General features: G+C 43.8%; 1 protein-coding gene across 1 annotated transcript in view; it reads right to left on the minus strand.

The window, feature by feature from the left end:
* Positions 1-322: 322 nt before the first annotated feature.
* Positions 323-13,111, minus strand: part of LOC126529444 (fatty acid synthase-like) — a 66,332-nt gene continuing 53,543 nt past the window's right edge. The window contains exons 19-23 of the mRNA XM_055069851.1: positions 11,526-11,884; positions 8,850-9,203; positions 7,289-7,532; positions 3,755-3,994; positions 323-518 (exon numbers count right to left, since the gene is read on the minus strand). Of these exons, the coding sequence (XP_054925826.1) occupies positions 334-518; positions 3,755-3,994; positions 7,289-7,532; positions 8,850-9,203; positions 11,526-11,884 (1,382 nt within the window). The 3' untranslated portion in view covers positions 323-333. The remainder of the gene's footprint in view (positions 519-3,754; positions 3,995-7,288; positions 7,533-8,849; positions 9,204-11,525; positions 11,885-13,111) is intronic.

The raw sequence follows: 13,111 nt of genomic DNA on the forward strand, positions 1-13,111 counted from the left end.
GCACACTGGACGATGTCCAGTTTTGGGGAGAAAGCGAGAAAACGTTCTTTCCTGGCAACTTTTCGTGGCAAGAAAACGCGATTATGATGTTAGGCAAAGCAAAACGCTAACAGCGACATATGCCACGAACAGTGAATTACCTGCACGCTTGACGGCGATTGCTGTAAAGCAAAGCCGAGAAAAGTACTGCAGCAACAGTTTTCACACGACATTTTATGTTAAAATATTATAATTCCTTCGTGGCGGCGCAGCAAAGACTTTTCAGTCAACTGCAACTCATCTCACTCTCGAAAGAAAGGACAAAAAGAATAAGAAGTCGTCTTCATGTGAACTTTATTTTACACCTTCTTTGCTCATTTCTCGCAATCCATTGAGGGTCAGCATGCGTATTCCTTTCACGGACAGAGCCAGGCCGGTGTGTTTCTCGATGACTGTTAGTGCCTGGACGCCCATTACAGAGTCTAAACCCAACTCGCCGAGATTGGTGTTATAGTTCACCTTCGACGAATCTTGAAAGCCTGCAGAAATATCGTGCGATGAAGAAATTCAGTATGCGAACAATGTTGTTGCAAAATCGCGACGAATGAAACTGGCGCACGCCTTTGCAATAACAGTGCATTCGCGGAACTCGAGGGCAGAAGTGCTTAAACCTCGGTGGTTGCTGCCGAATCGAAGTTCTTATCCAGTGCAGAGTTATATACAAAAAGTATTTGTAAAGAAAACGACTGCTGCGGTGTATGAAGCAAGTTTCTATAGCAATAAAAAGCAGGAAAGCCAGTATTCGGCAACTTTGCACACGAAAGAGAGTGTCTGGTTTACGAAGAAGCTTCCCTACAGGATCTTCTATCTGAACACAAGAGAAACGAAAAATCCCAGCACTCACAATCTACGGCATGAAACCTGAGAATCTTTCTTGCATATACCGAGGGGTAAAATCTACCATCGGTACGGAGCCAATTTATGATTTGACCATCAATGTTCTGGGTTGTTTGCCAAAATGATTTTGCAGGAAAATAAAGAAATGTGAACAATGCAGCATCAGTCTCACAACTACGTAACTTGGGGGAAAACTATATCACAGTTATTTAAACTACACCTATTAAGAAAGACACCTCAACTGTAAAACAATATGTATGGTGCCCGCAGTATACTGTACTGGTAATCTTTCAGTGAAAGCTTCAAAAGGTCTTTCTAGACGTTGCAAAAAGTTTGCGTAGGAGTGCACTCATATATCCCATTTGTGCGATACAAATGGAAACAAACGCAATCTACAGAATTGTGATGTCTCTTTTCCTTGCATCGTTTGAAATTTGTACTCTGTGCTTCACTTGTTTTATCTCACAGATTATGTGCAATCTTGCAAAACTACGAGGTACTCGATCAAACTTCTCAAATTGGTAGACCTCAGGCTTTTCTATTATTGCGTTGAATTACATTAATATACGTTCATCAGCTGTCCAATGAAAGGATTCCGCGTTTCACGTTTAGTCGATACGGAAATTAGAGTTGGCCTATATCTAGAGCTTCCTCAACCTTTCCTTGACCAACCACTGGTTTTAAAAGTTAAATAATGTTTGTAGCGGCTGATAATCTCTTGCAATATTTTTGTATTTGGGGTAGTTTTTCTTCTCCATAAACATTTATCTCTGGGTGCAGAGCTTGGTTATGGCGCATCCTCGCACTGGCAAAGCGAATCATGAGTGAAATCACAAACGGCGTAGTGGGATTTCGAAATGCATACACCCCAATGGAAAAGCACCAAAGAATTCTCTTCTAAAATGCGGCGCAGACGAATTTCTCATTTAGTAATTTATTGCGTTACAGTATTGCACGGCAGCTGTCCTATCTTCTTTTGAATTTGCGAAGTTTTCTCTATATTTATGTTGGGAAGACAAATTTCTATTACGGTGCTAGACTGAAACAAGAAACGAATTACATTAATTAATACTGCACTCTTCTTGCTTTTTCGTATCCCCTCATCTGCGTGACATTTTGTTAATCTTTAGCGTATTTTTCTGTCGTACCCTATAGAGTCCATCTCGTGTTGTATACTTTGGGAACGTATAGAGGGTTCCAGCAAATACAGACGCGAGACAACGCTTGTGCTCGCGTCCGTACTTGCTGCAACCCCCCACACATTCAACATGCACCAACTGGCCCAGCAAACTACACTTCTAAATTGTAAGTGATTTCGCCACTAGCTCGTCGCCATAAACCTGACCGACAGGCCCCTATCTAATGTATATATGTTTTCAAAATAAATAATACTAATTCTTATTGTTATTATAATAGCGTCTTCGTTTCGCGCCCTGTGAGTATACCACACAGACCTATCTGTCAATCTCAGCGTTATCGCGAACGTTCAACAATCAGTACTGTTAGAAAACAGTGCACCGCCCTTCTGTGTGGGAAGTTTGAGATTATGCTAATGGTGGCCAGAAGCCTGGCTGCGTGAAGATCCATCGAGGAGCGCCAGATGCAACCATCCTATTAATTAACTGCAGCAAATAAAATCCATTCGACGAGCTGCAATTAAGGAAGTTGAAGAAATCTCGCTCTCGGCATAACCTTTTTTTTTTCCTTGGCATAATAATTCTCTGCGAAAATGTTTCATTCAAGGTTTCATTCCCTGAGGTGTTCCTTCAACTGAATCTAGCAGACAGTCATTGAATTAATGTCCTAGCAAGAAGAGGGTGCATGTCATTCTTTAAAGAATGATGGTGCAGGGGAAGCCAAGTTCCCTGAATGGCTCGGGGAGCAACGCTGCACTGTGCCGTGCAAAATATTCGCCGCTAGCCGTTGGTGGCACTCGCTAATTTGCAGTGGTGCTCAAACGACGTGCGCAAACATTTCTGTTCCGAAGGTTACGCTACACTACAAACGCTTGCTTCTTGTGTTCCCCCGGATGTTTATGAATAACTTGGAATTCACCCTTCGAGACCACCTTCAGAGCTGAAGACCCTTGGCCCATGGCAGCGTGCGTCGTTAGGTCAGAAGCTAAAGAGAGTGTCACTGGAGCTCCTCAAGTTGACTAGTGCCCGTGACCGCTTATAGACTCTGTGTGCACCCTTGCGTGGGTGCGCAACTGTGGCTATTACTCTTCCTTAACCCTTTGTCCGCGTTCAGGGTAACGAATCAGACGTGCATGTGATTATCCTCCCGGCCCCTTGCATGGCTTTCGCTCTGGAATTCTACCTCATTCTACGTCCTTCTAGATTTCACAAACGGTCAACCAAAACATTCCAGGATTGTGCCGTTTGAAAAAAAAAAAAAAAAGCAGAGTTATGACAGTCAATTCTGTGGAAATGCGCAAGATTCATGTTATTACCTCTGCCACAAACACAATTTGTTATGTTCAATGAGCATCGAGTTACGTATTACTTTAACGTCGCGCCACCATGCACACGTCTCCTGGTTAGTTCGGATGGTCGAGCAACCATTACAGAGATATTGGTGCCAAGTTGGGTATTTGGGCCAAGACAACTTTTTCTTCAACTACAAGGATTTCTTTGTGACGCTCTTACCGGCTTCTTTAGTACGTTTGTGCGACTATTTTATGCTGAATGACCATTCCTCATTTTTATGAACTGGGTTACGCTGGCCCATCTCAAGTTCGACGTTAGCTAACGCAGACATTTAGCGATGACCGGCCACGAACTTCGTAATGAGCGACAACATGCCATATGCAGCGACACCATTTTTTTTTCTTGTATATTGCATTCGAACATAAAGCATAAAGGTTTCAGCATCTCACCGAGAATTCGTGCCACCGAGTCAACCAGGGGGTTCTTGTCTGGTTTCTTCTCTGAACTTGAAGTGACTTCAGCCTTGACCAAGCTGGAGACTACGGGGTGGTTTTCGTTCAGGAACTTCTCCAGGACCTCGAAGCAAGACTTTATATGCTGGGGCTGTGTTGCCTCGAATGCCACTTGGTGATTCTGGGCTTCGCGGGCGAGGCCAGCCTCATCGATGGCGCCCCATTGGATGGCCACTCCTAAAAAGGACAATTGAGTAGAGAGAAAGAGAGTGAAAATAAGCCTTGCGTTTTCACGGGCGTCACATCGTACGCTGCCCGAGTGGCTCTTGTTCTTTAGTAGTGAGGCTCAAGTTGCGATGACTGCGTTTCTTTATTATGGTTGGATGAGAAAATGCGTCTTTACGCATCTATAAATGTTCGAAAATGTTAGCTTGACGTGGTCGTATTTCCAGATTCTCAAAGAGTCAACATTTCTTTCCGTAATCTTTTTCTCAAAAACAACAACAACAAGAAACAAAGTGGGCCAAAATATACAGAGAATCTCGCACAGCACGGTGTGTCTCGTATTCAAGGTGAAGCTACATAAGCGGGACCAGATGCCTCGTTTGGGGCTGATTCGCACCAATTTTGCACCAAATTTCAGATGCAGCAGAATCACTTCTCGCGTATCAGCTGCTAGAGATTTATAGACAAGCTATGTGTAAGGCAAGCTGCTTACATTGAGCTAGACATCGCATATACATATGACAGCGTTTTTTTTTTTTTCAGCTTGCGCAATGAGATGGGTCGAATGCACAAAACCACGAAAATTTTCTGCCGCAAGCTTGCCGCAAAGGCAAGTTTGCCTAACGTGTAGGCAAACTTGGTAGCCTTTTCTGTTTCGCTAAGACAGAAAAGCCTATTTGACTCGTTAGACCATACCCTTATCCTACTTTCCCCGCAGAAGACACGCGATCGTGCATTCAAACAGCAACTTGGAAAGGTTGCCTGGCGTCTAGCAAACACGGAAAAATGTTTTCAGTTTTTGTTCTTTAACGACTGTGCACAGGTGGTAAGACAGGCTGGATTAATACCGGGTATCCCATTCATTACGTAGCTGCGAAATTGTGACTACCCTTCCATTGATAAATACGCACACGCATAGCACAATGACAAACACAGTAAGTCTACAAAAATAAAGCAAATGTACACACGACAAAATAAAAACAAGGCAAGAAACGTGATTCATATAGATCAGCGCTGGGCATAAACATTTATGTTCACCATCTAATAAATGTGGTGTAATATCCGTAACACACAAATGCTATTTTCAGGTAGTCATGACATCAAACACCTGATAAACACAGAGTTCATAATGATCTACAAGACAAGCCAAATTAGATAGATATCGGTCTATAAATAAATCATGTATGCACGTCAGTATGTTTCGCGGGGAATGAACGGGGACCTCCTAACGCAAAAGTTACGTCGGTCGGAGTAACTTCACTTATATCGAAAACTGTTTATGATACTTTGGACACTCGATGAGAAACTGGTGCACAGAAGCTACTGGCATGTCACAGCAGGTGCAATTGGAGGTCGTTTTCTTCTCCACGCAGCACAAAAAGCGAGTTGTGTAATGCAAATTCAGTCAGAAAAAGGGCACAATGGCATTTGAGGTACGGTCCACTTCCACGTTGACGTCCCTATTCCTGAGCCTGAAGCTTCTATATCTGCTCTTCCTCATCACCTATGTTAAAATTCTCCCTCCTTTTTTGGTTCGTATAAATATCTACCACTGCTATCTGTAACGCCTCGACGGCCCTGATAATAACCAAATAAATAAATCAAATACAGAAAAGTGTATAGTACGGCCTACCCGGTACAGCAATGACGGCTTAGTTTTCTAGTTCAACTAATTCTTCAGACAGTCTCCTTCAGCTCTTCAAATCTCCAGTGTCCATTGAACGTTCTTGGCGTCACATTAAACGAGATTCGTTGAATCATCAGACTAATCACAGTCATGAAGTGAGCATAATCCACCAGTCGCTAAGCTACCCATTTGACAGTTATAGCACTAACTATGAATGCACTGAAAACGAACTCGATGGCTGGGAAATGAAACGATAGAGAGTTTACTTGATACAGTATACAACAGCTAACAGGAGTCAGCATAAGAGCAATATTCACCCAATGGCTTCCGTACTGCCTTTGAGTGGAGATATATTGCGCAATGTGTTACGTGATTTGTTATGCGATATGTATTCTGTAGCCTGAGGGATCCCAAACAGTCCTGCCGACGTAGATGACGTCTCGGGCGAGAAACGCCAAGTTATCATCTCGTTGTGCGTTGTGACATAAAGGACAGACTTGAAGCGACTCTCTGCTCCAGATCAATCAGAAAATACAAAGGTGTTGCTGCCTTGCTATGGTTTAATGTGCAGGATTGTGGATGCATTGTTCATTTATGAATTTCTTGAACTGCGAGAGCAACGAATAGTATAGTCGGGTGCTTCAGGAATAATGAACTGGTGATGAGAGCGCAATGCGTCACATATTTGTACAGTCATTTGAAGGAGAATAGTATGTAAGAAATGAAGATCTTGTTGTGTTTTCAGCCTGTTGAAATTACCTCTTTAGCCTGTTGACAAGTAGATCACTAGCAGTTAGTTCACTGGCCTCAGCTGTAGGAAGGCTGCTCAATGTTGTGCGAAGCAATCCACGGCGTATTATGGTACATCGAGCAATCACGCTATTTATTATTTGATGAGAAGGCTGGGATACATCGTGAATTATAGGAGATGGTTCGGTGCTTCTTGTGAGGCAAACAAGAAACATGGAGTCTAGGTATATTGGTGTTCTAACTGACGTGGGCAACAGATCCCATAATTCAACATCACGGCATAGAAAAGTAAGAGGGTTCAAAGCACTGCTTTGTGGCACATCGCGACTTCATACACAATGTGTATTATAAGTAACCACTGTTTGTGTTCGTGAATACACTTAGCTAAAATAGAAAATCAGAAGCCACAGAGCGCGCGACCTTACACTGCCGGGCTGTAAGGATGTAGCACCTGTATGTGGCTTCACATCTAGGATATTAAAAGTCAATCGCTTTTGGATATCGTACGAAAAGTGTGATTTTATCTGTCAGGCGCAACACAGTTATGAATTTATTTGCTGTGTTTCGCATGAAACAGCATCCTAGAAGTCAGTTACGAAATATAGTCGCTGATTTGACTTGCAGCACCCCTGGTCCTTGAATTAGAATGCTGAACGTCGGCTGATAAACTTCATGGAGTAAGTCTGGGTGGATAAACACAAAAGTTACATCGACAATTTTTCAAGCGAAAATCGCGTGTTTTAAGTCGTTATGTGGAAGTTAATTCCTTGCTTTCGTCGCACCATGAAACCAGACATATATTTGTTATGACATTGATGTCAGCGTTTTCTCTAAGCCGCGACACACACTTGACACACGGTACAAATTTTCTTGCATACTTCAACCCCTAAAGTCGGTTTCTTTACACATCGTCAACATGGTCGACTTACCGGGAAACCCGTCCGCCACGCGGCGGTCACACAAGCGCTCCAATGTCGAGTCGACGTAACCGGATAGCGTCCTCCCCGAAGTCCCGCGACCGGAACATACTGAGGAGAAGACGACAAAGTGGTCTAGATGCGGGCACAAGTTTCGTGAGTGCTCGTCTAGATTCCGCATGCCCTCGGCTTTGGTCTTGTAGTCGGTTTGGTACACCTCAGTCGCGTGATCGGCTATCCAATTGTCTTCGTGGCACTGTACGGAAAACAAAGTTTTTCGTGATTACTCCTCCAATGCATGTCGCAAAACGACTACTTCGGAGGCAAGGCTGCGAATAAAAGAAGGCTTTGACATATTGGAAATATCACTGAATTATCGCGACAGTTTTCTGTGATGAGTGTCCATGATGTAGCAGCAGCAGCGACCTCAAAAGCGGCTAAATCAAGCGATTAGTATTTAAGTAGGAAGGCCTCCCTACGTTTAAACGCACTATGGTGATTTTAGGAACGATTCCGTCATCGCCGAGCTTTCATCACTGAAAGTCATTTTTTGAACGATTTAAGTATTCTCAAGAATAGAGTTGTTGAATGCGGTTCTTGGGGTTCTTAATCCATGCGACCTCCTAGTGTTTGTGAACTATGTAAACATTTCTTGAAATGTACTGAAATAATTCTGAATCTCAATCTGAAGAAGCTGTTTCGAACGATCGTTCCACATGATTTGCCTCTCATTCACCGAGTAACCGTTCATTGCAACGCGATATCCGATGTAATTCTCTATAGCGATGTTGATTCTTCGCAGCATCTCGTACATGCTCTTCATTTGACGTAGGTACAAGGAAAAGCAATTCCATGACACTGTTGCCTTCCCCAACTCATCGTGTATTTGAATGCGGGAGATGACTTGATAACGTATAATACGCGCTCGCTTTCATAAAGTAGTTGTGACGTTGTTGTCGAAACGCTCTGTGTGGGCCAATGGTCATTGGCTCGATCCGACCTGCTACTCCGCCGTAGTGCTAGGGCTCCACGTTAATTTTGACTACCGAGTCTTCTTTCCTCTAAACGCAAATATGAATAAATGCGCGAACATTTCTGATTGACGCCACAGCGAAATGTGGGCGCCCGGCTCAACAACGAATCTGCAACGTCGCGCTCGGCGTTGAAGACGTATTAAGCTACTCAGCTATACGGCGGTGGGTAAGCCTTTCTAGGACAGACGAGTGGATTACTTCCAGGGCACTGTATGTTATGATGATATTACATTACGGGTCATCTTTGCGTCCTACGCCGCGGACAAGACGCATCGTCCAAACGATCAACGCGCGGATTATATCATCCGCAGAACTTCAGGCAACACTTTCGTTGTGTCCAAGACTACCGCTGTAACAAAGATCGAAGCAAAAGACGTGATTTTGTTGGTCCTTTGTACACACTTAGACCCATCGTCCTGCGTAACGCAGCCTTCCGGCTTTTGCAGTGCAGAAGGATTTACGGGCAGAACAAAGGTACCACTGCAAAAATCGCCATCTGCAGCTGGTGGCGCGCGATGCCTAAAATGATTCTGGCTCACCACAGAAACGTTGAAGATGCCGCCGATAGGTCCCATAGCTTCGGCTTCCTTGATAATCTGCAAAGCACCGCGCGTTGTCGACACGTCGGCTTCGCTGAAGACTACCGAGGCGCCGGCTGTCTCCCACCGGTGCAGGCAGAGGCGCTGGTAAGCCGTAAACGCTCCATGACTTGCGGTGAGAAGAAGATTCCTGCAGCCTCGACTGACCATCCAGTCCACAAACTCTAGAGCGAAGCTATTCACTTCTCCGACGATGACGTAAGCCTTGTGTCTGTAGAAGTAAGTGCGGGCGATGGCTTCTACCGTGAAGGGTGGAGTGCCGTCCTTGGCTTCCTGGAATTTGTCTGGTCGCACCTGCGCGAATTAGCCACCCATCTGATTTTGAGAGAGATAGAAAGAGAGAGAGAGTGTGTGTGAGGTAGGAAAGGCAGGAAGGTTAACTAGACTGGCCAAGGTGATGCACAGAGTTTGTTGCCGAAAGGCGAAAGGCCAAGCTTTTAAAGTAACGCTTTCTCTGGCGTTTTCTGCCACTTTGCTTGGACGGCATTATCATCGGCGTGATCATGTAAACTAAGCCGATGCTGGAGACAATGTAATCAAAGCTGGGCCAACCGCGCAGACAGTGTGAACAAAGGTTGTGACTCCTCGCCGGTCCTGACACCAGTGCGCTACATGTGTGAGCTCATAATGGTTTGAATGTAGTTCGTAACGTCGGCCGCTCCTGCAGGCACGGCAGCTCCCCATTACTCGCATCCCGCACACCGCGCATAGCAACAACCATACAGCTAACCAATACGTGTCCGCAGCAGCAATATCTCAGCATGTCTACAGGGGAGCTATCGCTTAGGAGGAAGCTTCAGCTCGAGGGCTCTAGTATAAATGCATGGGATGGAAGAAGTCGGTTTTTCTCTACAACCACTGTAACAAATTTGATGAGGCTTGTTTCCTTTAACCAAAAATTTCCAATGACTGCACCTAGCATAATTCTTTTGTTTAAGCCGTCATTTCTTCGAGAAACAAATTGATAAAAATTCAATAAGTGCAATTAAAGAAAACGTTCGTTTGCAACTCTGTCGCTCGGCAATGAAAAAAAAAACATCACAATTCTGTAAGCTGCGCTTAATATTACATGTACAACAGACATAATTGATGTATTATACACTGCTCTGAAACACGCCACTAATAGGCAAGTAGGATTTTTGCAAAACCTTTGGGAGTATTCCTACAAATTTGTGGAAGTAGAAAATTTATATACCAAATTTGGCCACCTTAGGTGACTTACACGCAGCTTGCTGAACCGCCATATCTTTCTTCTTCTTTGACGGGCACATATAGATTTGTAAATTTGATGGTTCTATTTTTTATAACTTACTTATTGCGAGAATTATCGTAAATCCTTTTTGGCCATGGATCAAAATATTTTCTGGTACATTCCCTCGGATCAAACTTTCTCAAACACAACAAATGTCGTTCTAATTGATCCAGGGCTTGTTTCATAAACGCATCTCTGGGTTCTACAAATGCTCGAAGAGGCACATCAGAGTTGGCCGGAGCTAAAGCTGCCTCATAACACTGACGGCCATCCTCCAATAATTTCTCACCAATTATTTCCAACCGTATCTTCTCGCCTACTATTATTCAATTTGCGAGCCTGCTACGGCAAGAAGCAACTACGCGTAATCCAGCATTCGTTTCTAAATACTAGTATTGAGCACGTGCAAAAACAAATACTGGAAGGATGTCCGAAAGTAAAAGAAAAAGGAGACGAAGAGGAAGTACAGCACTGTCACTGAAACACATACGAGTAGCTCTAGTTTCAGCCGCTAGCTTCCACGCTGAGGTCTCGCTCGTCAGGGACACGTGTGACCGGGGAGATGCCGGAGCTAGGTGACGCTAACATTATGCGAAGTGTACAGTCGTACTTATTGCACGGTCCACATCAACACAGTAAGAGGGAGGGTCGCAGTTATAGTTGTTGTACATTCGTGTTACGACATTCATCGCAGGCACAACGACATCGAGATAATAAGCATAATAATCGACAGATGTCTGCCTAACGTACGGAGTCTATCCCAAATATTCACGCAGTGGACAATAAAAAAATAAGCTTACACATTTTCACATAAATCAACGTGGTCAAAGTCAACACATTTTACATTAGACACCAAGTACACTTGTTCCACTTCCACTTTTCTCGATGGAACCAGATTTGGAGGACATCTTCTGCGAAGGGTTCCCGCTGCGATTTCGATTCACTTTTAATTATCGTGACAAACGGCAAAAAGCTCTTCCATTGATCTCTTCTCTCCAACTTGGATCACTGCATATTGAAAACGATTTATGTGCATCACTTCAGTGTGACTCTTTGGTGTGAATTTGGGACACTGGGCATATGCAACTGGGTATGTGGTGCTGTCCAACCACAAAAAAAAAAAGTTCGTTTACATTTTTCCCGTGGTGGGCACAGTAATGTCTACATTCTTGGTGGCGTGGGTTCTGCCGATTATTCTTCCCTGTTAAGGAAAATTAAATCATTATATTCTAGTAAGTGTAGAGAGTACTGGACATAGCTACGCGTTGAGCAGGTCATACCGTGGACGCCCTGTTTTGCCACACGTGCATGTTGAACTGCAAAGGAACTGTGACAAGCCTTAGGGGCAGTTGAAATCAAATTACCTGGAGTACAACTTTTCCGGCGTTCGTTTCGGAGGCTTCCAACTTGAATGCGTCCATAACCTGAGATCGCGGAAACACTGTGGCAGGCAGCGGCCTCACGGTGCCCGATATGATTCCTCCACGCAATAGTACAGCGAGTCGCCGCTTGTCCTCCGCTGCCCTGGTACCCTTCAAGGACAGGGAATCTGTGAGAACGGCGCTGATGTTGACGACATCGCTCTTCTGGGACAGTTCTTCGCGTGGACGATGCGACGTTTTGCCAACGGCATCAATAACAAGGTGTCGGCCGTTCCATGTCAGACAGTGAGCGATAGCTTTACTATTGGCACTGTGTAGAGTGTCGAACACGAGGTCCACACCTAAAGAACGAACGAAACAAAAAAATTGAAGGTGGTGAAGATAGCGTACTTAAAGGACAGTTGGAAATAAAACAAACAAACAATGAGACGTCTGGATTACAGGTAAGATGTTCACGGAATCATAACCAAAACCTAAAGTTCAAGTTAAAGCTGCATAACATACAGGGAGCAGCAAATGAATCGACACTCAATACGAGCAAAATGAAACTGAGAAATCGAGTACAGAGGAAAGGGGCGAAATGCAGTGAGAGATACTAAAGCGAAACGAAATATTGCACCAGATTAGTACAAGGACAAGAACAGTAGCGAAGAAAATATGCAGAATTAATGAAGTATCTTAAGACTGTACACTTTGGCAGTGGACATGTCTTCTGCATGACACGGTCCCGTAGTAGTTCGTCGCACAAAGGACATTTGCACGACAGAATAGCAGTGAATTTGGTGTCCTGTTCCAAGCGAAAACAGGGCAGGTGGAAAGCTTGAAGCCCAACGAAGGCCACAATTTTTTTGTAAACCTGGTTTTGGTTCTTGTTCTTCACATTCATATGATGATCGTAACTGCATTTACCGATTGTAACTTTTTACTGGGGTCAGTATTTTCAGGATACTTCGCGCAGTTACCGGTATCTATCTATCTATCTATCTATCTATCTATCTATCTATCTATCTATCTATCTATCTATCTATCTATCTATCTATCTATCTATCTATCTATCTATCTATCTATCTATCTATCTATCTATCTATCTATCTATCTATCTATCTATCTATCTATCTATCTATCTATCTATCTATCTATCTATCTATCTATCTATCTATCTATCTATCTATCTATCTATCTATCTATCTATCTATCTATCTATCTATCTATCTATCTATCTATCTATCTATCTATCTATCTATCTATCTATCTAACCGTAGACCATCAGTTTTCTGTGGTGCTGAAACCTGGTTCGAAACCAACAATCAGGCCAACTTGGGCCTGACGCGCGTGTCACGGTTGCGCGTTTTATCGCGTTTTATCGCGTTTTTCTGCACCCAAAAAAGGTTTATTCACTCACTCGCTCACTCACTCAATCACTTTTGTCACAAGGTATGCGCCACCGATCAACGAACATATCGGACACAAACTATGGCCACTTAGTTGCGCAATGCGTATGGGCTGTTCAATGACTAAGAAATCCTTAACAAATTTATCTGGGGCAGGGCGTAATTGAATCCGCGTTA

Source organism: Dermacentor andersoni, chromosome 8 (assembly GCF_023375885.2).
Source record: "Dermacentor andersoni chromosome 8, qqDerAnde1_hic_scaffold, whole genome shotgun sequence".
Lineage (NCBI taxonomy): Eukaryota > Metazoa > Arthropoda > Arachnida > Ixodida > Ixodidae > Dermacentor > Dermacentor andersoni.